Genomic DNA, 25995 nt, shown 5'->3' on the forward strand with positions numbered 1-25995 from the left:
GTTAAATAATACGGAGCATTTTCTTTCACACATGGGTTAAAAGATAAAGAATTACTTAATCCTAATAAAAATGTGAATCACCAACCTTCTCTTTTTGGAAGGCATTGAAGATATCATCCAAGTTAAATGCCCTGCATAGAAGCTAACCGCACCCTTGAAGATCAAGTGGCGTTTGCATGCCCCATTACTTATTTAAGTTTGTAATAAATCTTGTGCTTCCACATTGAGGGTGCACTATTGATCAAATTATGCAATATGTTTTGAAATCATCTATAAAATGATTTTTTTGAGTCTATTTATGCACGATGTAAACTAAATCTAAATAATTCACTCTAAATTAAAATTATATGCCTTTAATTAATTGGACCTACATGAATTCATTTCAAAATTGAAATGAAACATAAAATTTTAATTTAATGAAAAATTGATTTTTAGATTAAAAGGAAAAAAAAAAAAAAAAGACGCCAAATCTGATTAACCTGACATGAGTTGATTACCCTGTAGCCGCACTTATGATATCATATCCCAAATTGGCGGGAAGAAATGTCCCCAAGACTTGGCGGGAAAACGCACATTTACCTAACGCAGACGGCAGCCATACCATTTCGGTGAGGCGTGTATGTGTGTGTGTGTGTGAGAGACAGAGAGGGAGAGATGGTTGGATTACCGTACGATTGCTTAGCGAACCCTCTAGGAGCCGTACGATTGACATTCGAGAAGGCGGTGGCCTCAGGCTCCGATCCAGCCACCTTCGACGGCAGAGACTGGGGCGTCACCGATCTCTTCCGCGAGTTCCTTGTTGACAACGGTGCCCTCTCTCAGGTCCAATCCATATTTCTCTAACTTCGTATGCACTGATCAGATTGGCATGAATAGTACAAGGTTTTTATTGGATACCTAGGGTTTTTGTTTAGAATTAAAATATTAGTGTCTTCTATTACCTAATTGGTGATTACTTCAATTCATGTTCCTCTCATCTAGAGTATTTAGCAAATTGATTGCATTATCACTGATGGAGGAATCAATCAATAATATATTTGTTATTAGGCGTTTTCTCAAGTATAAAGTTCTCATTTTGATGATACAATCCTTTGTTGAATGAATTCTATTGTGAAATGTTTAACATGAAAATTGTATAGTTCAAGATGGCTAAATTTTTGAATAAATTCTTATTTGAAATTTTAATGAGCAATTTGTATAACTCAATTAGTTCGAGATGATAAAAGTTTTTCAGTGTTCTTTTTAATTACCTTTTTTCTCCATCCTTCAAACCTTAAGCTAAATGTTCCTTATGCATAGTGCCTCAGTTTTTTTTTTTTTTCGGAAGTTTATAGTGCCTCAGTTTATGTGCCATATATGCTCATTTCTTTAAAAATCATTTTGTAGCTGTGCTCTTCATTTTGGAACGTTTTGATTTACTTACCAAAAAATGTTCTTTCTCCATTATAACTGAACTATTGTATTTGGTCTTGAGAAAATGCAGGTGCCAATACTTAATCGGACAAATATCCAGTGGGTTCAACCCAACACTCTAGTTCGATTCCGAGGCATGATACAAGACATGCTGGGTAATGAATTCTATGTTGGTGCCTATAAGGTATTTTGGTTCCTTATCACATGGTGAAAAATCTCAATCTTTTTATTTTTTTGGCTAAATTTTGGACTTCTAAATTAATTTGTTGCAATTTAAAGGATGGAGCAATGTGGAGAACCAACAAGTTTACCGATGTTTCTCAGTTTTCCATGTCTTCATCATCTGATAAGCGGGTCTGGGAACGGCGTCTACTATACTGTGTTCCTGTAAGTTTCCATATGCCAAAAAAATGTCCTTTGTGTCATCCCTTTTGACTCTTGTTCTACTCCTAGCCGCTAGCATGCAGGAATCACTGAGTTTGATTTCAGTGAAAATGCGCATTACTGCTTAACAATTGTTAGTATAATAATAAGTGATGAGCTGTATGCTGAAGAAGTCCGCCCAGGAATTTCTTTTGAAGTTTAGATGCTTTGATTTATTTACCTCTCTTTATCTTGTCAAAAGTTTGCTCCCAATTTTTTTGATGATTAGATCCTTTGGTTTCTTGTCTTCTATTGTTCTTTTTAGGTTCCAGGGCAGAATTTGTGGGCTGAATCTTCTGAAGTAGTTGTTATCAACCAATTTACAAATCAAACAACCCAACAAAGGGAGAAGCGTCAGAGGGAGAATGATACAGCTATTGATGGCATGGATCTGCAAGTAATTTCTATCTGTTCAATTTGCCATTGCATATCCACCATAATCTTTCTAATAATTGTTTAAGAACATCATATAGATAAATTGTATGAAAATCCTTTTAATGAACATGGAATTCATGCTAGGGGGTAGGACCATCATCATGTTGTCCTAATGGGAAGATCTCCAAGGCTTCCAAGTGGTTTGATATGTGTCAGTGTAGATAGTTATATCTCATATTATTGGGACGTTCATAAAGAATGCCTATATTAAAGTTCGGGTTATTGATTTTAGTTAATTTATGTTCTCTTAATGTTTAGCATGTTGAGAATGCATTGCCTTTTCCTGTTGGTCTTGCATGTTCATAGTTTATATATCTGACAAATTGTGTTTGATGACAGGTCTCATATGACGAGCTTCAGGGTTCTCCATGTACTAAGAAGATGGTAAGCAGAAATGATTCAAACACAGTTGTTTGCCTTTAAGGATTTTTTTTTTTTTTTCAACTGAAAGTAGTAAAAAATTGATGGTTAGCACAAGTTATGTTTGATTTATGTGGTGAATTTTGTTTTGAATTCATAATCGAAGCTTCAATTTGAATGATAATAGTTTCATGCTTGTGTTATATGGTATCAACTGAAATTGATAAAAATACTAGTTTCTGGAAAGCCTTCGTGTCAACACCTTGAAGGGTTATGCCAATGGTGAGCTTGTGTGTTGCCTTGCACATCTTTTCAGTGAAGGAGGTTGATTGTCATCAAATTAGTAATCATCGTATGATTTTCTTAATAAACTGTACACAAATGACCAAATATTTATTATTGAGACAGATTCTCAAGGGTAACTAAGATGTCTCTCAAGAAATCATCTTAAAACATTTTTGGTGGATCTTCTTTGAAGCTTGATTAATTTGAGGTGGTAGAACATGTTAACCATACTACCTTTTTTCTCCCTGTCCTTGACATGATAGATGAATTCTTCCACAAAATCAACTCAATTTTGATTTCGCAACTTCTTATATACTTGTGATTAACAATTTTTCTTATTTCATATTTGGTTCTCTTTTCTAGCGAGAAGGTGGACTCCAGTCCCAGTTATCTCTTCAACAGGAGTCTACAACTGAGGGAACTTTTCCTAGTACTAGTATGTTGCCCGATTATGACAGAAACTATCTTCCCTGTCTTGTGAAGGTGAATTTGATTATGCCTTTTCTTTTTCCTTCCAGTTGCAGTCAGTATCTCCTACATAAAATGTTCTCTACCAATATTAGCTCCCCCTTAAATGTCCAATGCTTTGTGCAGATATATGACTCTCCAGAGTCTAACATGAAGCTGAATGATGTTTTTGAGTTTGTTGGTGTCCTTACTTTTGATCCAGAATTTACGGTCGAAAAGGATGATCTTGATTATTTAGCAAATAGCTTTTGTGAAGATGCATTAGCTCATTTGCCTCCCAGAAAGGTTTTGAATCAATCTTTCACTAACTGATATTTTCTTTATGACGGAATATCTCGGTATTGCTTTTTCTATTTTGTATATGTAGCCTGTGCCCTCCAGAACTCTGAGGATAAGTTCATTTTAAGGTTTATTCTTATTATTATCAAAGATGTTGATACTCAATGATCAGCCTGATCAGCATATGGGTAGGCTGAAGTGTTTGGTTGCCTCACACTGCTTACAGGAATTTTAACTTCTGTTTTATCAACATTGGATATGTTGCTTAAACAGTTAAACCCAGCAATGGTGAATAAGCATTGGCTCGTTTTTTCTTTAATGTTACTGGTATTTAAGTGGCACCACTTGACTGAAAATTTTGCTAAACACCCTCTTTGTTTGTTATTCAAGCCTGAAAAAAGGATTTCACTGTCCATTTACCTGTCTGGCTGATAATTGTACATATTATGGTGATGATGTTTGGCGGCCTAACTCCTGAATCATTGAAGTAGAACTAAACCATAAATTTTAAAAGAAAATATTTCAAATCAGATTGACTAGGGAATCATATAACACAGAATTTGATCTGGTTTTTATGACAATTCAACTTAATAAAGCTACACCATCCATACAGTTTCCTTCGTCTACCAGGATAACAACTTTTATTGATGATTGATTAAATCTTCTGTTTTCAAGTACACAGCAATACCCTAACTATAACTCGTAATATCTCTAGAAGCATTTTCTATTGATCTAAACTAAAATTATGCAAGCTAGTAGTAGGGATTCTGATTAGGAATCATAAAATCCGAAAGGAAATCATTGAACTTCTCTAAAAATGATTTATGCCTATTTTTTAATTATTGGCCAGGACTATATTTGAATTCTATGGTGCAAATCTTACAAAGTTCTTACATATTTCTGTTCTGCTTCTTTGAATCTTAGCTATGTGCACCATGAGCTCATGACGTCTCCCTGTTAGATTACATAGTACATACATATTATACTCGTACACGACACATACTATAGTATACTTCTACACCACACGTACTTAGCTTGGCCTCCAAGATTGTATGCCTATAAATAGGCTTTTTTGTGTGTAGTTCCATTATGCATTCAATATATAAGTTTCATTACACATTAACGCTTCCAATTATTCTTAATGAAATTATATTGGTAGTCCTTTTTATTATTGCGTTTCTGCGCTAAGAATTTTCTTTGCCGGTATAAAATATTGTTGTATATGGTCCTTTTTCAGGTACCACGCCTCCATTGTCTTGTGCATCGAAAGCTTGCAGTTAATGATTTTCTTTCTAGTTCCCCTGTGATGGAGGTGATTGGAATTTTACACATCCTATCTGTGTATTGCATGTTTACATACATACCTAATGTTGTTTTTCCTCTTTGTCTGATTTCTTAATTTTGTTTTGCCATGTTTAATTAAGCTTGTACGTTTTGATCCTACAGCCAAACTCCCATTTGGTGAAAGAAATAAGAGAGGCTTTGCTAGGGAATCTCACAGCTGTTCTTGGACACGATGGTGTGTCAGCTCATTTCATGCTGTTGCATCTTTTGTCCAGGGTATGTGGTTTCGTCATATAATCACAGTTTTCTGTTTTACATGACATGTCTGCACATCTTACTGAAACAATTTTTATACCAAACATTTGATCTCAAACTTCTTATCTGGAATTATTTCCTTTCCCCTTGTATGAGTTTCTTTTGTACTTAGACATGAGTAACTAGTTTCATTATAGCAGGTGCACGCTAGGGTAGACACACTTGCCGTGGGGAAGCTTGCGCTAAATCTTACTTGCTTTAGCAAGGAAAGTGTGTCTGTTTTTGGAAGCCATCTCAACCTTTCACTCAAGAATCTTCTACCTTTTACACATTGTATACCCCTTACAGTGGATTATCTGAACACTACTTCACTTGCCCCAAGAAAGGATTATGAAACGAACAGGTAATTGGAATTTTAACTTTGTGCATCTGAAGAATGAACTTTGCCTTGAATTAGGTATGACTCAACCCGACTATAAGTATCATTAATTCTCATAATTTTGAATGCCTAATGCTCCAGGCTGGTATCTGGAGTTCTGCAGTTAGCTGAGGGCTCACACTTGATGATCGATGAGACCCAGTTACAAGCAGGGACCCTCAGCTCTACTGGGGTTGAGAACGTGAGATTGTTGAAGAACCTAACAGAGTCCCAAAAGGTAATTTTATTTTATTTTTTTCTTTTTTTCTTTTTTTTTTTTACCTATTTCCTGTTTGTACACATGCTTTGGTAGGTGTTCGTCTATAGTTGAAACTTGAATCTTTCAATAAGGTCTATGAAAATTATTAATGACACAAAGTTTGAATCACTCTAATATTTTGTTTATAACAACAGACAATCCAGATCATGCAGTGTTTGTGCTTTCTGAAGTGGCTATTTGACTTTACAACCACTTCTTTGGAGCTAAATACATGTTTTTTTTCAGGTGGAATATGATTTTAAGTATTACAAAATGGAGATGGAAGCAGATGTCCAATTACTGATTCTTTCTGAGGGGAAATCAAACATCCTGCCAGCAGATGTAGTTCTGCCTTTCCATCCATCATCAGCGGGTTCGTCCGTATCTGTGGACGCAGAAGAACTGAAAGCTTGGAGATGGTACTTGGCTACTCTTAGATCATTGCCACATTCTATTGAACCAGATATGCAGAAGGTATGACTTGACTGACATCATTGCCTATTCTGAAGTTTAACTTCATTATGAACTTCTTTGGAGAGGACCAATATTAGGTGCTCTGTTACCAGAAATTAGAGTTTGTTGCTATATACGTGCTGGCACTCAAGTTTTGGCCAATAGTTGAGCCAGCACGAGTGTAAGTGTTGGTGATTTCCGCACCTCAATAAGGTGTCATAATGGGTGGTATCAAGGTTCAAGTAATTTGAGTATTGTTAGGTTGGCATTTGATTTTATTTATCTTGCTTCTATGGAGCGAAAAGCGGAGTTTCGTTTTCCCTCTCAAAAGATACCTTTGAGATGCCATGGTAATGTTGTTAAATTTAACTAGGAAAAAAAATGTTGTTAAATTTCTTTTCTTTTCCATTATTTTTGGAAAATCAGACACACGTCTCTTCTGAGACTTGAACTTTTGACCTCCTTTTGGGAAGTAAGAGGCTGATACCGCTAGGTCACTGGTCCGTTGGTCCCACTACTGTTGCTCTATGATGGTATCCTTATATAGCTTATATATATTTACTTGAACCTTGATAAAATGGTTACTTTTAGGTTGTTGAGTGGAGGTAATGTGAATGCAAGACTGTTTTCTTTTTCATTTAATACACATGAAATATTATCTTGCAAATGCACGAGTCATTTTGTCAAAACCGTTCTAGTATGGTGCTCTCTAGGCATTTCTAAACTGTTCTAGAGGTGAGATTGACCAATAAAAGAGGGCCGTTTTTTTTTTTCCAATTACTTCCATATTCATGGTTGGGGCATATCTATATATGTGATGCTATATTATTTTACATTCATGGGTGGACTTTATTGTTATGGTCTGATATGTTGCAGGTGGTAGAAGACGATATGGTTGCAGCTAGGCAAGCTGATCGAAGCCTAGGCAGCCAAGAATTTAGCAGGTGAGTTGCATGTCACATGGTGATTGGTCCCGGGACCATGTAATAATTTCTCGAGTTGCAAGTCCAGATTTGTCTATGGTTTTCGATTGTCTTTTGTAATATTGAGCCTGTGATCTTTTTAATTGTAGATTGCTGACAATGGGCCGCTTAATGTCGGCAAGCTTTGGCGAAACCTCTCTGTCATTGGAACGGTGGCAAATGGTCAAAGAGCTAGAGAGGCTCAGAAGGGAGAGGCTCCAGTGATCTCAAGTGATGCAACCAATTTGTGGGGATAAAAGGTTTACAAATGATGTATATTGTAATTTCATGATATGATAAGGATTCAATTGGTTGAATCATTTTGTATGCAGTGGGGGTTATTTCTGCCAAGAATTGTTTCGTATTCTTAAGAATGCTACTGTAAGAATGGTCTTGAATTATATTTATATTTGTTTCTACTGATGTCACCTTCCATTCACATAAAATGAGATCGGATATGTCTGATTTTCTGCAATACCATGACTCTTCTCCAAATTGTCTGTCACTGAATGTTCTTAATATTTGCTCCAGATGAAACCTGAGTCATGTCAGAGCTCTTTTCCTATCCAATTAATTGGAAAATTATCACAATCTAATTTTGATTGCACAAAATTATCTCCTACTAAATAAGGTCTCACACTATTAATCCAGAGCAGCAGGCACCTGAGATTTTATAATTTTCGTATTAATATATTACAGTTCTAGCAAACACTTAACTACATTCAAAATGGTCTCTCCTCCAATGATTAAAACTTATTTAATTAACTCAACTGGATATATGTTTCATTCATGGGGAGTGAATTACATGCACAGCATTCGTATTCTCACAATGTTAATATTAGTGGTCAGAAATAATGTCGTACTGATTGTATAAAACAAACGAAAATTGAACTCAACTTACCTCTTCTTAGTAGTGTATTTTGAATGGAAAAAGATATTTTGAATTACTAAATATAATCTACTTGTTATTTTTCTTTTTCATTTTTTTTCTGAATAATATTAAATTCAATTTATTTTCCTAAGTACCCCCTCCCCATCCCCAAAAACATCAACAAATTTTATAGAGTGGACTTTAAATATCACTCTGAAAATGATAAGATTTTAAGTGACATTAGTTATCACTTAACACTTAAAATTCAAAAAAATATCAAAAATATTTAATTTTAATTATTACTTAAAAATTTAAACACTTACAATTTAATTTTTAAAATTTTTAGTATGTATTTTTTAATTTTATCATACAACAATATATTGTACCAAAGTCAGTGACATTAGTTATCGCTTAACACTTAAAATTCAAAAAAATATCAAAAATATTTAATTTTAATTATTACATAAAAATTTAAACACTTACAATTTATTTTTTAATTTTATCATACAACAATATATTGTACCAAAGTCAGAGTGAAGTACAAAAATGACAAAATCAAAATCATAGAAAACATAAACGGAAGCTACAAAGTAGAAGCGGAACGTGCATAGCGTAATGGATTAATAGAATAGAATACGGTAAGATAAGATAGGAAGAGAACGAGAACAATGAGTAGAATAATGTGAGGTGAACTCAAAAAACATAATTTCAAAAATTATGTTTTATTTATCATTACTCTGTATTACTCCCACGGTCCCATTTTAAATTGTGAGTTACGGTTCTCATCATTTAAAATGGGACGGAACTGGTATTCACGTGGATGGTTCTTACAAATAAAAAAATAAAAAGAAAATAAAACAAAAAGAAAATAACGAAGCAGGTTCAACAAACACCGTCAAATCGTCTTCTAACTGTTCTTTCTCTCCGATCAATTTAGAGAGAGAAAGCGGGACAGATAGAGAGAAAAGAGGGAGGAAGAAATGATCAGCAGGTCTCGCATAGAAGCGTTTGTGTCGTTGTTCGTCTTCGTTCACCCTCACGAGACCTCCGCATTGTTCTACTCGTCTTCCTGTTTCTTCTTTGTAAGCTCTCCGCTAAATTGTTCTTCAAGTTCTGATTCCTTAGCCCAATTTCCCTGTTTGGTTGATGAGAATTTTTCAGAATAATGAAAGAAAATCTTGAATCTTAGATTTACCAGTCCCTTGGTTAAGTCAATACTTTGATTTTTGTAACAGCAGGAATCTTTTGTTCCCTGAAACCACTTAATTGTTCCCTTTCTACGCTTATAGAAATTATGCTTCATATTTTGACATAATTTGTGGTTCTTTGCTAACGCCGTAATGATACTTCAAAATTGATATGCAGATTTTGAGTGCGTATTTTGTGGTTCTTCCGTTACGCGATGAAGGTGCTATATCTTTAGGTATAGGTCACCTTCCAGGGCTGTTCGTGGGCTCCTTGGCGCTCACATTGATTGCTGCTCCTGTTTCTACACTCATCTTCTCACTTCCTAATCTTTCCAAGAGAAAGGTAGTGATTATCAAGACTCTATTACATTTTACATATAGTTTATTACTCTTGTTGAATGAGAATATATATATATATATATATATATATATATATATATATATATATATATATTAATGGCATGATTGAATTATTGGATGTATGTTTTATAATTGCTGGAAATACTCTTGCAATTTCACCTAAACTAGCATACAACCACTTAATTTTTCTAAATTCTATTTTCTCTGCAAATATTTTATATTGAGAATGATATCTTACAAGTGGGTTTGGCTATGAAGCCTTTCAAAAAATTATTTATCACATGAATTTATGAACCAATTTGTCAGTAAGGTATCCAACAGTAATTATAATGTTTTGAATAATAAAGAAGATTTCAATGATCTCACCCGTGTATGGTGAGCCTTCCCTTGCTATTTCCTAATAGGGATTACCAACATATGTGAAGCTTTCACATTTCTGTTTCTGTAGCATGTCATGGAAGTTTCAAAAGTGGCTATTTGTTTTTGATAAGTCAAAAGTGACTATTACTAATGCCATTGTCCGAATGAAAAACAAGGTTTGACATGCCCATTGGTTATGTTGTCCTTTTAATTTTTTAATGGCGTTTAGCCTCAATGGTCGATTTGAAGACCAACACCATTCATTTTTAAGAATGCCAGGTCAATTCAGTTCATCTCATTTTTCTTTGTAGAGGAATTATGATATCCACAGCGATACAAAAAAAACTCTTGAGAAACACCAGTATATATATACGTACACACATATATGTATCTATGTATATATGTATAAGAATTTTAAAAAGGATATGAGTTTATTTATAAATTAAAAATTCTTTGTTATGTTATATTATCTTTTCTTAGATAAGAAAACTTGTTTCTTGGAGAATCTAAGAAGTATAAAAATGTGATTGAAATTTTAATATGGATACATTTAACAGGTGTTGGACATGTATCTGTGTGTATTTAAGAGGTAGATTAATGGGCATCTAATAAGGGTGATTTTGGTGTGATATGGATACAACTCCCATGAAAGTATTGGTACTAAGGCTTTAAGTTGTTCAATTCGTACTGTGTTATCTGGGATTTGCTCCAATGTCAATGAGATGGTGACATTTAATTGAGTTTCTGAAATGTCTTAATGATAATTTCAAAATTCACATGATGAACTGTTAGGGCTTATTCAAGAGTATTTTTGGCTCTGAGTTTCATGCAAGACCCATGAGCACTTATTTTATGCCCTAAAGATGTAACATCAAGTTATGTTGTTTATAAATGACTAATGGATTGTTGCGTTGTACTTGCTTTGCATGCTTTCTCGTTCGTTGACATAAATATGATCATTGGGTGTCCCTGTACCTAGAGGATATGTGAACTCATTTTCAAACAAGTCCATAATGACTTTCTGATTTATGTGAACTAATAGATATTGAGATATAACAGTAAATTCTGTCTTATCTTAAGAAGAATTGATTGTCCTTTATTTTTTTGTCTCATTTTGACTTCTGAAAATAATAGAATTGAATTGTCTTAAACAATCGATTAGCTACAAGCATCATCAATTCATTCCACTTCACACTGATAATGAACAATCTGAAGGTCTCGTCACTGGAATGGTTAAGGAACTGTGACACATATGAATGCATGGAATTTGGATATTGGCCATTCTAGAGTTATCACTCATGGGCTGAAAATTCCTTAGTAGGATAAACAGTCATCTTAGTTGAATCAATTGTTTGTTTGATCTTTGGGAATCGTTCATTCTCTAGTCATGCTGATTATTACCTGTGTGGTATTTTTTATTATTATTATTATTTTTTTATTTTTAACCATTAGCATTCTGCTAACAGGTGGTTTTTGAAATTACAGGCTTTAGTCTTGATACACAGGTTTTTTAGTGTGTCTCTTGTTATATTCTTCATTCTATGGCATTCTTCTTCACCTGGACATTCACTTTCAAATTTTAAGGTATGCTAAGAATTCAGTGACCGAGAAATCGCTTATTCATTGCTGGAATATATTTCTGTTTTTCATGGTGTTCTTGATTGTACTGATTTTCATTTCCAGGGATTAATAAAAGAGGAGCTAAAGGCTGAGGTTGATCAAGCTAGTCCTGCAAAGTCTGTAGGCTGGGGTAACCATGGATGGTTTTTTGTCTCAGTGAGAATCGGCTTGTTCCTTTGGGTATGATGGTACTTTCATTCATGCTGAGCTACTTGTATTTAGTTTTGGGTGTCAATTACTGATAATGATTTTCAAATCTTATTGGGAATTTTGCATTTACTACAGATTGCTCTTCTCAATCTTATAACTATCTCTTCAACTTGGGCGAGGGTAATTGATGTCATGGACAGTGAGGTCTGTTTTGGTTGCCGTGCACAATTTAGTCATAAGCACAAGTTTTTGTGCACAACTGAACACTATTTTATATTCAGTCAGGTTCGAGATTGTTTGGGTTCATTGGTGCTGGTGCTACACTTGGCCAGCTTTTCGGTTCATTGTTTGCCACAGGATTGGCTTGGACAGGACCATGTATGTATGCTTTTTCCATCATCAACTAAGTAGCATAGGCATCGACACGATACAATATGGATGTATCAATACGGAAAATCTTATATAAATATGATACGGACATGACGAAATACAAAAATATAATACATAGGACAAGTTTATGACCTCGACAATTCTCCCAATCTATATAATAAAATTTTCATAATATTTAACAAATATCAATTTTTGGTTCTCGTTTTTCTATTTTCCTCACTCCAAGTTTTGATCTGTTCTTTCAGATTTACTCCTATTTGCTGCTCTGCTAATGGAACTCGCTGCACAGTCATCAAAAAGAATCAACAAGGATACACCCCAGGTCTCTGAAGAACAAGCTCCCATCAAGTTAGTTGGTCTTTTACTTTTGGTTCATGTCTTCTGATAGAGATAAATTTTGAGTTTCCTTCTAATAGTAATAGTAAGGTGTGTTTAGTACATATAAGCCGCTGTTGGAATTAGATGATTGTAAGTTGGAAGTAAAAATTTGATTATTAAATGTCCCTTTTGCTATTCTGTTATATATTTTCCCTGCCCTGGGGGAGGGGGTGGGAATTAGAAGTTACATAATATGGCACCAAAATGTATAATTTGATATCCTGAGAGTTGTGGACTATTACATTTATTTCTTACTTAAACTAAATGTCGTGGTAACTGCAGACAAGATTATGCATGCCGTGGCCCGAATTTGGTGCCGGGTTGCGGTGCGACCCATTGGATGGGTTCAGGGGCTTGGCCCCGAGGAAATTTTTTTGACCCGTTTTTTGCTTGTGGGTTGTGGACCCTAATTAGTACTCTCTTGTGGCCCGATATATAAGGGTGTTTAGGGTTTGGAGTGCTGATATAGAGATTGAGACACTGAAAATCATACAAAAAGAGAGTGAGGGGCTGAAACTTGTAATCTCATTTGTCGCATAGTGAAGACTTTCGTCCGATCTCCACTGTGGATGTAGGCTTTGCCGAACCACGCTAAATCTTTGTGTGTGGTGTGTTTACTTTTCTGTCGTATTTCGTGATTGTTGCTTGGGTTTGCTGCGTTTGTCGTAACACATGCCAGGTTTCAATTGTGTGGCAGTGTCAGGATTCAAGTATGCTAGTTTCTGTATAAGAGTTGTTAGGTCTTGAAGCTGCAATGTTCTGCCATTTTTCTTTCCATTCTTCTTGGTGGTGGGGGTGCGATGATGGTGGTTATACTAACCATTCAACAGATCAAACCATTTCGGATAGAGAAATCTTTGAAATACAAATTTCATTATGTCGTTGGATTTTTTATTATTATTTTTATTTTGTTTGTCTTCTACCTCAATAATTTTTAAACAATACACCCATAATATCTTTCCAATGCAAGTTTTATTTTCTTTTATTCTTTGTTTTACTTTTTCTTCCTTTTACATTAGCTTTTACTGAATGATGTTACATTTGTCGACAGAAATAAGCTAAAAAGTTTTCTGTGCTCTTTGAGTTGAACAGGTGCTTGTGGTTCTGTAAAAATAATCTTTAATCTCTATTGGCCTTTCATGGTTGTTGGAAAGCAGTATGCTAGGACTTTGGCTAAAACATATCTAAATTTTTGACTTGGTTATTCTGGCTCTTTGAACAGCTGATGTTGAAACATCATAATGAGAATGATCTTGACTTGGTTGTTGTGGTTCTTAGAAAAGCTGGTCTTGATCAACATGGTGAAGCTGTTGAGCAAACTGCACCTGCTTTAAAAGGATCCTCTCCTCGATTATCTACTTCCGTCGCAAAGCCTCATCTATGGGCTATATTGGATGGATTCCGACTTATTTTGTCATCAACCTATTTGTTATATGTCGCATTATTCCTGTGGCTGAGTGCAGTTGTCTCTTCATTCTTCTATTTTCAGGTAAGAGTAGGTTTTATCTATTTATTTATATGTTAGTTTCTGATTCAGCCTCTGAAGTGTATCATATATTTTGACCGAGTCACTGGGAAAGTCATTTACCGATAGCCCACTCGAATCCAACACGAGACTTGTAGAATTATACTTTTTCCCCTTCCTTTTTGTTCCTTGATCCCCCTCGCTTCTGTTTACCACAATGAAGGCAATAATACTTGCTTAGAATTATGGTTTATGACTTATTAGATCCTTCTAATTATCATCAATGGATTTGTTCATGATATATGATACAAGTAATTAGAGAGATATGCGACAAGTCTCTGATATGTTCTAAAGCTGTTACAATATTATTTGAGTGGCTTGAAATGAAAATCGTAACTCTCTATTTGCTGAGAGAATTCCATATGTTATTTGCATGCAAAAATACAAGTGAACTATCCTATATTAGTACTAATTCTAGGCTTCACTTCTCATGATAGGATATTTTTTCTTGAAAACAGACAATATATAATACTAAATTCAAATGGCAACCACTATTGTTATTCATGCTCTTTAGAGTGAAAGTGATTGAAATAACAATCACATTCGTGTAAGATCTTTTTCTAGTATAAGACAAAATGTTGTTTAATTTGGAGAACTGAAAATCCAATAGAGGAAGATTTTAGCTGCCATTAGCTTCCTCCATTTTCATAGACTAGTAGGTGGTGGGAACAGGCGATGTCTGGGTGTCGTGCAAGCATAACCAACGTTATAAATTAGATTTAAAGCTTTCAGATGAGGAGAAAAAAGTCAAAACGAACTACATCAAGGTCTCCCCTCATCCTGCTTTCTGCAGGGGAACACTGCTTCCCTTGGAGAGAGAGAGGATCATACTTGGTGGATTCGTGGAATGAGGAAGTGGATAGAGAGAAAGGGTGAGAGAGAGGAGAGGTGTGACATATATGTGGCTTCCTGTATTCACCTCATTTGGTTGATTTATACAACTTTGCTGTTAGTTGTGTTCTATTCTAGATGTATATTAATATATGATTCAAGTTCAAGAGGAGGAAGCTGCAATGGACTCGGCATCATCACCATTGTCCTCTCTCTTTACTTACCAGAATTGCTGTGCTTATTGCTCTTCAGGTTCTCAAGCTGCTTCCTGATTAGATTGCTTGTGTTGCCCCTTTTTCAAAGCAACTCATTTGCGGTTTTCATCTTTATCTGCTGTTCAGCTAGCACTTCTATAGAAAAAGAAGCTCATTAAAGCTTTCAATATTTCCTCTTAAAACAGTGAGAACTGCATTCATTGAACAAACAATGAAGAGACCACAGAAGTGGGGTGTAGTGGGGATTCAACATAAGATGGAGTGAGAATGTTTTGTGACTATAGTAAAGGAGATAGAGAGAGAGAGAAAGAGAGGTAGGTGACTGCATGAAGCCAAGAATAGGGCTCCTTTAATGGAGTGAGAGGTGGAGAGGAATTGGCAAATCAGTATGCATGTCAGTTGAAGAAACTGAGCACAACTTTTTTAGGTGTTTACATTTGTATATTTTGCATCATGAAAAGAGGAAGCTGGTTGCCTCCAAAGAGTGGGTACATCAGCTTTTTTCAGGATATGTGCCGATACAAGGACATACATATGCGCTGACACAAATGCACTGGTTGTTGAAACCAATTTAGATTATCATATGGTACTTTGTTTTCCCTTGTCAATTCTTATCTTGTAAGAGATATCTCATACCAAATTCTTCTGGTGAATTGGAACCTTACAAGATTAAAGAGCAGCATTCATTCAAATTTTAGGTATTATATAAATCCTGGTGTTGTCTGTTCGTCTCATTTCCATGAATGAAGTTTGAAACAACCACACTGAATATAGAAGCTCCAATGTGCATCTCAGAATTCATGTTTAAATATTGGATTAAATTTTCTTGATGCACCTTTTATTAAAATTATATTGCTATCTGGTTTTCCTGTTATTCTGTTTTCCTCTTCCTGCTTACTCCACCATCCACCCCTCTCTTGAACTGCAGAAAGTAACTGTGATTGCCATGACTGTTACAAGTCCTACCGAGCGAAGAAGATTATTTGCCCAGATCAACAGCTTTATTGCTGTTTTTATCCTTGCTGGACAGCTTACTTTAACGGTATGCTATTGCTGCCCAATGTAGTTATTCAGCTGGATTATTTGAAAAAAATTCTTTGATTTCTTTATCTTGTTGCCAGAGAAATGAAAATTATAGACTATTGTCTCATAACGTGTTTAGTTAAATCGCACAAGGGTGTACACCATTAAGCTAGCTACATGTTTGCAACTGCTAATATTTCAATGTTATCAACTTCAAGTGTTTCCTTTAAACATTATCCTAGAAATGTAACAGCACTCCTTTTCCCTACTTCTCCCAAAAAAAAGCCTTCAGGGTTAATCCTTATCTCATGACAAGTTTCTTATCTTTGTGATACATGGTGATTCTATAGTGTTTGTGATCTTAAATGTTTTTGCAACTTCATCCATTTCAAGTGAAAGGAGAATTCTGTTTTTACAGTATTTCTACATGAAATCTCTATACGGACTTGTGGTGCTGGTTTAGTAAATTTGAATTTATTGAGATCATGATGGTTATTTAATTTTTCAAAGTAAGAGTGAAGTGAGGCAATTTATTGTGTAGGGATTCGTATAGGAATTCAGTACATGTGGTACAATTACTTCCAAATAACTTAGAGCTAGTAATTCTAAATTCAATTTTAGCACTCTTGTATTGACTTGGTGCAGTTCAATGTACTGGCTCTGCAATGTGCCTATGAAACTCACTAAAAAAAAAAAAGGAAAAAAATTGTGCCTATGAAACTCCGCTGGATGGATTTCCTCTCATTAACTATTAATTTTTTTTAAGAATTCTAAGATCTGTCTTTTGGGTACAGGGTTCTAATTGTAAATCTATGTAGATTCTTGTCTTTTGTGGATACTTGACACTATAGTTGTTGTGTACTTGTTCCGTTCGCATCTCCCTTTTGGGAGCTCTTCAATATATACTTACTTATCAAAAAACTAAAAAAGAATTATAAGAACTGGAGTATACCATGAATCATTTTGACTGTCAAAAATTTTCAAGGTGTACAAATATTACATTTCCTGCATTTTGCTCAAGTTAGAATTGGGTCTCGTCAGTTTATTGATCCCTGCCTTGTTTTCTCTTTATGTATTTAAATACAGGGACGTATCCTTACTGTTGCTGGGGTTACTACTGCCATATGCTCTACTCCATCTGTTGCCTTCTTAAATTTGATTGGTATAGCTGTGTGGCCAAGTTGGATTGCGGTTGCTGTTTCTGAGACCCTGCGAAAGGTTGTTTCCATTTTTCTCATAGCTTATGCCTTATTTTTTGTTTGACTGTGCTTTTCTCATCTAGCACTCAGTTTCTTGAGAAATATTTGGTTAGTGCACTTACTTCTTTATTGTTCGTCAAAGGTAAATCAACTGGGTTTTATGAAAAGGGAAAGCTGAATCGAAGGTTATTCCATGATTATAATGTGAATATCATCTTACATTTCACATTTATATTACTTGGCAGGTGGTTACTTATGTTGTAACCAGACCAGCAAGAGAACTGCTTTTTACTGTTGTCTCAACAGATGAGAAATATAAAGCTAAGGTATGAATTCTTTTATTCAGCTAGAATACTGTTCTTTGCCATCAAATGGAAAGTTAGGTCACAGGGCTTTACTGGTTGTTTGCCGGTTTGTTAGGCAGATGGAAAACAACAAAAAGGATGTCTTGTTTGGTACCTTAGTCCGATCTTAGATTTACTTTCAATTATTGAGATTTACTGAAAAAAATTACTGTTAATGCCAAGAAACATTAATACAAGCAGCATCAGGTCTTGGTGCCTGTGTAGTTTTCTCAAGTTGCAATGTTCGCTCTATTAGAAAGGACTTTGATATTTATTTATCAGGAATATTGAGTCTCTTTCTATTAATTCCGAAAGATTGCTTCACCACACACAATTTTATGAGGCATATGTAATGTCATTCAAGGTATCGCCATATCAATAAGTATCCATGTGCTAGAATTGCTACTAATTCTCACGGCCCCACCAAACGCATGATGCTGCAGGTATGCATAGATGTAATTGTTCAAAGGCTTGGGGATGCTACAGCAGCAGGAATGTACAAGTTACTTTTAAGCAATCTTAATGGGAAAATATCAACTGTCTCGCTTTATGCCCTGCCTGTATGTAAAAAAATTCTTATCCTTTATTTTATGTACCCCATGAATAATATGGTAGACAAGATTTATCATTATGTTTTTAGAAGTAATTAGTTGGTTATCGATTCAAGAGAGTTGCATTGACTGCCTCAAAACGCTGTGTGTTACATTTGGTGTTTTCACCTTACATTATCAAACTTCATTTCACATTCTGAATATGTAGTGCATCAGATTATGCAGATGCCTAATTATTGGGACCAACTTGTCATTTTGATTTTTTTTTTTCTTTCTGATAAATAATGAAATTCTTTTATTTCTCTTTGGTATGTCAGGTCTGTTTATTGTGGATATTCACAGCATTCCATTTAGGACGCCGCCAAACACAACTTGCAAGGCTCCGGGCTGTCTCCACCTCTTGAGTTTCCCTGAAGATGATTTGTGTACATCTGTTGTAGAAATTTTTTTATGTTATTTGTTTTATAGGTACACATGTTGTAGAATATTGACCTCAAAGATCACAATTTTCTATTAATTTTTCATAATTTTGAAGAAGTATTGCTAGAGTATAAGGCAGTTGTATCATATGGTAGCTCCTCTGGTTATAGATTTTGGCGACAGGAAGATCACTCTCATTTCATATAAGCTTTGCCTAAATTTTTATATTGATGTGCTGTTGTGGATGCATTTGTTGGTAACTTTGTGCTGACTTGGTAGTTTTTTGTAAATCATTGACATTTTGTTCAAATTCAAATGACTAATTGCTGATAAATTCTTGACTTGTTCTATAAAACATGGCACATACATTCTAATAATGTTTGCTAATGTTAGAATGTCTGCCAATGTTTGCCTACTTTTTACTTGTTTCTAGATGAGGACCACTGTCCTCGGACTCTGCTCCGTTTGGTAAGAAAGATGAAAGGTTGAGGGGAAAGGACTTTTTCACCATTTGTGGATGGAAGGTTAAATTGTCGGTGAAGTCTGGAGAGGAAGATGGAGAGCTACCAACGGGCCAGTGGCCTAGCGGTATCAGGCTCTTACTTTCCAAAGGGAGGTCAGGGGTTCAAGCCTCAGTGGAGGCATATGTGTAACCAACTGAGAAGAACAAAAAAAACCCCCAACCCCCCCCCCCCCCCCCCCCCCCCCATCTTTCTCAATCAATTTTACTTGAGCTGTGTTTAGGATCACCAAATTGGCACCCTAACGGAGATATTCCTTTAAAATTTCACAATAATAGCATTTACATACAGTACATTCTGCAGAAAGTTGTTCTCATTTCATACGAGTCTACATTTACTACCGACGCTAACTGCATGGCCTCTCCAAGCTCATTTTGAGATGAAACGAAGTTAAAAAGTCAAAGTAACTCAACAGTGATACTGTTGCAATGTTATACTCCTATCTTGCTTCAGAATCACTAATGGCTTCTCTGGAGACATCCAATAAACTTGGAACATGACAAAAAATTGTTAGTAGTCTCTTAATTGTGGAAATCTCATCAATTAGGTATTAGCTTTTACAACCAACAAATGGCTTCAAGCCCAATGCCCACTAGGCCTCATAAATTTATTCATGAGTATGCAACTGTTGTATAAATATTAACAGTGCTATAATTATCCTTATTTTAGAAGAAGATGAACGAACAGAACAGTATGAGCTTGAATGTATAGTATGGGTGTGCTTCAAAGACATTCAGCTTTGTGCATTGGTATGCCCAACTCTCCCCTGTTCCGGCCCTGTAGTTCATAAGTTGCCCTCCAGATTCCCACCATTCCACTAAGAATTTCTGAGGAAACAGAAAATTGTCAGCATGAGTTTCCAAATCAATAAAATAGTGCAGCTTCAAGACTACATATTCACACACATATATATTCTAAGACATGCATGTGGGAAGAAGAAAAAGAATAATATTTTCTTCCATTCGATTGCAGACAAATACAATCTAGACCTCCACATTTCCCCTTTTTTTTTGTTCCTCAGAAATCATATTCATTCATCTTCATAGCAATCAAACACAAGATTAAACAACAACTTATTGTGATTGAAGGGAGGGATCATGTAACCAGCCAAAAGATACTGAATAGAGTGAGGTCAAACTCATTAGAATCATTAAATGCAGTTTAACTACTTAACTACTTAAAGAGTGCGTACTTAAATATGCATAAAGAAATTATTATTATTATTACTCCAGTACACTATTGATTTCCCCATGCAATATCTGAGCTGAATTTCTGCTGATGTTGGATATTTATCTATGATGACATGCCAGAATAACCTCAGTGAATTTCAGGCGCTTTATCCCTCCCGGTTTAAGTATATCTTGAGACTAATATATGGCCCAAAAACTTCTGGCTTATTACACTTTTGATTTGACAAAAGCCAAAAGACATTATATTCAATAGTAAATAGGAGGTTAAGAGGAGCCACTGGCCACTAGTGAGTCTTTAGGGACTCATAGCAAGGACTTGGTATCAAATCCCCTTTAGACTTCAAGATAACTAAAATAAATTACAATGTCCATAGTTGACAGCCAAAGAAGAATGAAGGAGGCTAGCCAGGTTGGAAAAGAGTAGATGGCGGCAAAATTCGAGAATGACTTGGTTAAGGAAGGATAATTTGTTTTGAAATGTTCGGGGAGTGGTAAAATGCTCGGACTGTTGAAATGTCACGGGTTTGAAACATCGCAGAGCAGCCACTTTGTGCAAAAAATGTCAAATGTTAATTTGGTATCCAGTTCGACCCTTAGGTTTGTTCTTTGTTTTACTTGTTAACACTTGTTTTTTAGGTGTTAATAAAGCATACAAGCTATTCAGAAAGTGACATACCCAAATGGTATCCTATTAAATACCTAGAGCGATTGGATACTCCTATATATATGTTTGATACTTCCAAAACTCATCCATAATTTGATGAGCTTTGGATTTGGAGTACGTATTTGATACTACTGGACACATGTCCACATGTCTAGGACAGTGAACTTTGACCATTACAGCATCACAGGAGAGAACATATTGAGGGTTTTATATAATTCAACCACTTTTTAAGACATAATGAGGGTAACTTTTGTTGAATCTAGCCACATTCCACAAGATTGTGTCAATGCAACATAATTCCTTGTTTTATTACTTAAAAGAAAAAAGAACTTTCAGTTTTTCTTTTTTCACAGTAAGGAAAATAACTTTCAGATTTATTGCATAAAATTTAATATATTAACTAGAATCTAAGACTATATAATTAGCTCATGATATGTCCCTGCCATATCAAACTTACATTCTCAGAATCTGTTATATAACGTATCATATATCCTATATCCGTGTCCATGCCTCATACAAGCAAGCTAACAAAATAAGACCAATGGCATAACAACCCCAACTAGATCTTTAGACAAGTATTTGCAACTTCTTTGGAAGCTGATGTAAACAGTAAGGCAGGCTATCAATTAGCTAGAAATAAAACACAAATCATGTGGAGCAAAAGTAGCTCCAAGATCTTGCCAGCATAACCCAGCAACCTCATGTTAGACGGTTCCAATATTGAATGAATTTTTCAAGACAAAATTCTTACCAGTATTCTCAAGTTCCACGGAGGGAGCGGACACGATCCTGAATCAATTCCCTCTCCCAATCTGCTACATTCCCAAAAGCATGTTCTGGAAGACTCTCAAAAGGCTCCTTCCAGGGATCATTCTTAGCCAAATCATAAGTAGCTCCACGTATTGCTTTTCTATTGGGTCCACAGGGTCTTTTTGCAGTAAGTGAATTATATGCTGTATTCAGCTGTTCCGTAGCCAAGACACAGTATGATAAAAGAAGGGTAAGAAAGAAAACTATTCTAATCTTTGCATAACTTAGGAAGCAGAGAATCAATTACTTGATAACTCTACCATGATTGTCCTGGAATCTTAAACAGTTTAAACTTCAATACATTTTCACTACTAAAGATGCTAAAGTTTTAAAAAAAATTTCAACAAGTGTATTTGACATGCAACACAATAAGAGATCATATATTGGAGAGTTGGGCACTTACATTCATGCCACAAAACCAGAACATGTAAGCGATTGCGACAGCTGGAGCTCTTCCCAATCCAGCTGTACAATGCACATACACTTTTCCTTTCCCCTCTGAAATGGCCCACTCTAAAGACGAAACAGCTTTCGGTAATCCACTTCTCAAGGAATCGGGATCAAAGTCTCTTGCCTATCAATGCATAAGTTGAAGATGGTAAGGCAGATACCAGAATAGCACAGAAAAGCCCTTAGTATGTTTATTCCTTTTCTTCAATATTTATCCATTCCAAGGTGCTGGGAAAAGGATTTGTTGAATTGAGGTGGATACTAAAAAAATTCAAAAGATGCAACCAGATATTGGTCTTGAACTTTTTGATGCTTTCAAGCAAAAACTCTCATCAGCACCTTGTTCATAAATAGCCTTCAATAAGAATAAATAATTGCTGAAACAAGAATTAGCCATCTAAACATATAGAGAAGAAGAAAAATATGAGTTCTTGTTAAAATTTTGGCAGGGGTTAACACTCTAGAAAAATTTCATGTGGAGTACACCTAAATTACAAAAACAGGATTTGTGAACATGACCACAAGTGTCACATTAATGCAAAATGGTGTTTAGATATGGCACTTCCCCAAAATCTGAAAACAGGAACATGACTATAGTTTTATGAGGCTATTATAATTAGGCCTGCATGCCAGATTTCTATTCCTATGTGGAATAACAAGAAAACAGAAAGGCATGTTCACCGGTCCTAGTGCATAATTTGAGAAATGAAGGTGGAATCTTTTGAAAGTATCCACACCGTAGTTTGCAGTCGCGGTCACGACTGCCAATACACAGTGTAACAGAATCAGCCACATAACATAACGTAATCGGTCATCGCAATCGTGAATATTTTTTCCGACCTGGCACATAGGGTCTAAAATGTATTGAACACAACTTTTTACAACATAAGTCAATAAAAATGGATTTTTAGTGATTTTTATTGAACAGGTAGTGACCTGTGTAGGACATGGGGTCATGTCAACAAGTTTCAAAGATGCCAATTGTCATATGTAGAAGTGACTTACAAATCATACTCCAAAATAAGCTGGACCCAGAATTTACTTCTACTCCCAATTTTTTTATTAAAAGGTTAGGTGTTTATGAATTTGCTTACGGGCCTTCTCATGTGCCGAATTTCAAGTTCTCTGCATCTTCTTGTTATAGATTGCAAGTCTATTCCCCAATATTCGATATCTTTGTCCTGCTGCAAGTTAAGAATGTAGGCTATGTTTTCCTCTTGTTTCAGATGATCTATGTCTTCTGCTTTCTGAGGCTGGGAACCCACAATCAAATTATCGGTTATCAGTGTGTAGTTCATGCCTGAAATCAGGACAAGATTTATTAAATAACTAAGACACACCAAGGCAACACAACATTTTCAATGTAAGTGGTTTAGAATAATTTAATCCATGAAAGTATACAGCAAAATACCAGCTGCAATATTTTTTCTTCGCTTTGTGATTGTTATTCCAACAAAAAGAAATTAACCATACAACTTTTTGATAAACAGTAAATATGTAACCCTGCAATATAGCCATGGTTACTGCTGTGCATATAAGATCATTCACGTGATAAGCTGTTCAGATGCTGATGCCATAAAGCTTCAGAGAAAATACTTAAAATAACTAAAGCAAGTAGCCATTCTGATTTTGAATAAAGTAGCCATTCTGGGGAACCTCTATTCACTATTTCATATGGCACTAGTTTTGAATAAGCCATGATCTTGACACATACTTTTCCCTTTTTCTTTTTACCTAATTGATGTGACATGAACTTGATCAAGTAGCTGCTAAGCCTGCTATAGCATTATCCAAAAAGAAGTATATGAGAATAAAGAAGCCATTAACCAGCATTGGTTGTGCTAATAAGAAATGTTTAAGGGGTGATACAGATTTAACCTTTCGCATTAGTTGCACAAAATGACATCTATAGAAATCTTACCATGCAATAGATCTTAAAAACAAATACAACAGAATAGATTCTCTATGCCAAGTTACATGCATCCCGAGATCAAATCACATGCAATAGTTCATCATTACTTATAATTTAATTAAACATACTGAGATATTGAACAATTCCATTTCAGAAATACAAAGTCGACTATATTGTTAAAGAGACGAATCCAAAGCCTCAAAAGCGACACAAACAAATAAGCTAGAACCAGAAAACAGCAAAATCTAGAACTTGTACCAATCATTTTAGTCCTGATTCAATCTTAATAGTGATTAAAACACAAAAAGAGAAGAATCTATCAAGCAATAATGTATCACCTGAACCAAGATTACCTCTATTAAACAGACAAACAAAAATAAAAGAATAAAGAATCAGAATAACACCAAATGAATCTGAGAGCACTATTGAAGAAATTTACCAAATAACTCAAAAACTAACAAAAACCCAGATCAATTTAAAACGAAAAAATAGAACCCATGTTCATTTTCTTATTTTAAGATAAATCAGGACAGCATTAAAAATTAGAGAACCAAAATGCAAAAAATTAATAACGAAATGTGAAAATTAAGAACAAATTGGGGTTGTAAAAGGAAACGAACCCAGATCATGGTGATACTCATAGGGGTTCCTCATCATGCTCTTCATAGCTATGTTGTACTCTTCCATTCTGTTCTTGGTGCTTGAAACTCCATCGATTGTGTGTATTTCTTCAATGCCACTCTCAGACAATTGGCAAGAGATTTTGGTCAATTTGAAGGAGTTCTTAGAAACCATGGTGAGATTACACTTACACGCAGATTTCTTGGTTTTTCTCTTCCGTGACGAGACATCATTGTCCGGTGGAGTTTTGAAGGATGATAAAGAAAAAATGGCGTTGCCGAGAGATCCCATTTTTCTCTCTCGTCACCGCCCCAAGTGCAGAATCAAGATCTACAACCGGATATTTTACGTTGCCAACTAACATCGTTGCCACAAAAGTGCACGAAAAATAACTAATTTTATTTTTTATTTTCCTTTTTTTTATAATATAAAATGCTACTCGTGCGAATTAATAAATATTAATATATTATTCCAACGTCTGAAAATAAGTGTCTTTTTATTTATTTTTTTTAAGAGAAGAATTTTTTATTATTATTTTTACTGTATTAGTCGTGATTAATTTTCTCTTTAATAAACTTAAAATGACATAATTGTTTATTTTTTTTATAGATTCAAATTAAAAATGACATAATTGTTTATTTTTTTATAGATTCAAATTAAAAAGATTAATGAATAAAATTACAAAAAAAAAAAACTATTGTATTTTGATTTTTTAAATAAGACAATTATTTTGAGCCAAAGAAAAATAGAATGATAAACGTTAGAAGACCCCGTCACCCAACACTTCCTTTTGTTATTTTTTAAAGTTCGATTTCGAACCCTCGTACTTTTAAAGTCTATCTAACATTCTTGTCTTAAAAATATAGATATATCATATAATGATTAATTAATTTATTTATATTTAGAAGGTGGGTCAAAACTTAACATTAGTATGATTGTGTAGGAAATATTTATTAATTTACCTTTTTGTTCCATTACTTGTTATTTGATTGATTTGACTTGGCTTGATCTAATCGAATTATTTATACTTCTGAACAAATATGAGTGAGTTACGAGCAGCAAATTATGGTACTGATTTCACAATCCATTTTGTTTTCTCACACTTCTTA

The 25995-nt window shown here is 34.9% G+C and overlaps 3 protein-coding genes across 7 annotated transcripts; 2 read left to right on the forward strand and 1 right to left on the reverse strand.

The window, feature by feature from the left end:
- The first annotated feature begins 325 nt into the window (after nt 1-325).
- LOC132270726 (mini-chromosome maintenance complex-binding protein) lies at nt 326-7717 on the forward strand. 2 transcript variants are annotated; one of them, XM_059771919.1, is made up of 14 exons: nt 326-822; nt 1484-1597; nt 1693-1800; nt 2102-2233; nt 2611-2655; nt 3280-3399; nt 3511-3669; nt 4901-4975; nt 5110-5223; nt 5400-5605; nt 5723-5858; nt 6126-6353; nt 7209-7276; nt 7405-7717. In XM_059771919.1, exons 1-14 carry the CDS (start codon nt 655-657, stop codon nt 7517-7519), a joined length of 1788 nt encoding a protein of 595 aa, XP_059627902.1. In that variant the 5' UTR covers nt 326-654; the 3' UTR covers nt 7520-7717. The 2 variants fall into 2 exon arrangements, with proteins under 2 accessions (XP_059627902.1, XP_059627903.1); XM_059771920.1 differs by having other exon boundaries at nt 329-822; nt 5403-5605.
- Nucleotides 7718-8929: 1212 nt separating this feature from the next.
- On the forward strand, nt 8930-18885 carry LOC132270727 (uncharacterized). Of its 4 annotated transcripts, none has more exons than XM_059771921.1 (13): nt 8944-9247; nt 9531-9695; nt 11558-11656; nt 11756-11872; nt 11978-12046; nt 12124-12220; nt 12478-12554; nt 13833-14099; nt 16110-16223; nt 17291-17422; nt 17649-17729; nt 18191-18307; nt 18616-18885. In XM_059771921.1, the coding sequence occupies exons 1-13, from the start codon at nt 9146-9148 to the stop codon at nt 18700-18702; spliced, it is 1524 nt and encodes a 507-aa protein (XP_059627904.1). In that variant the 5' UTR covers nt 8944-9145; the 3' UTR covers nt 18703-18885. The 4 variants fall into 4 exon arrangements, with proteins under 4 accessions (XP_059627906.1, XP_059627907.1, XP_059627904.1 ...); XM_059771922.1 differs by having other exon boundaries at nt 8952-9247; nt 12478-12580; nt 13889-14099; XM_059771923.1 differs by lacking the exon at nt 18191-18307 and having other exon boundaries at nt 8930-9247.
- Nucleotides 18886-19736: 851 nt separating this feature from the next.
- LOC132270728 (phosphoglucan phosphatase LSF2, chloroplastic) lies at nt 19737-25242 on the reverse strand. The gene is made up of 5 exons (XM_059771925.1): nt 24886-25242; nt 23448-23653; nt 22307-22477; nt 21845-22056; nt 19737-20066 (listed from the first exon to the last, which is right to left on the reverse strand). The coding sequence occupies exons 1-4, from the start codon at nt 25175-25177 to the stop codon at nt 21853-21855; spliced, it is 873 nt and encodes a 290-aa protein (XP_059627908.1). The 5' UTR covers nt 25178-25242; the 3' UTR covers nt 19737-20066; nt 21845-21852.
- Nucleotides 25243-25995: the final 753 nt, after the last annotated feature.

This window comes from Cornus florida, unplaced genomic scaffold, assembly GCF_030987335.1.
Source record: "Cornus florida cultivar Cherokee Brave unplaced genomic scaffold, ASM3098733v1 CherokeeBrave_3.0.0_Hap2_Chr08, whole genome shotgun sequence".
In the NCBI taxonomy this organism is placed as follows: Eukaryota; Viridiplantae; Streptophyta; class Magnoliopsida; order Cornales; family Cornaceae; genus Cornus; species Cornus florida.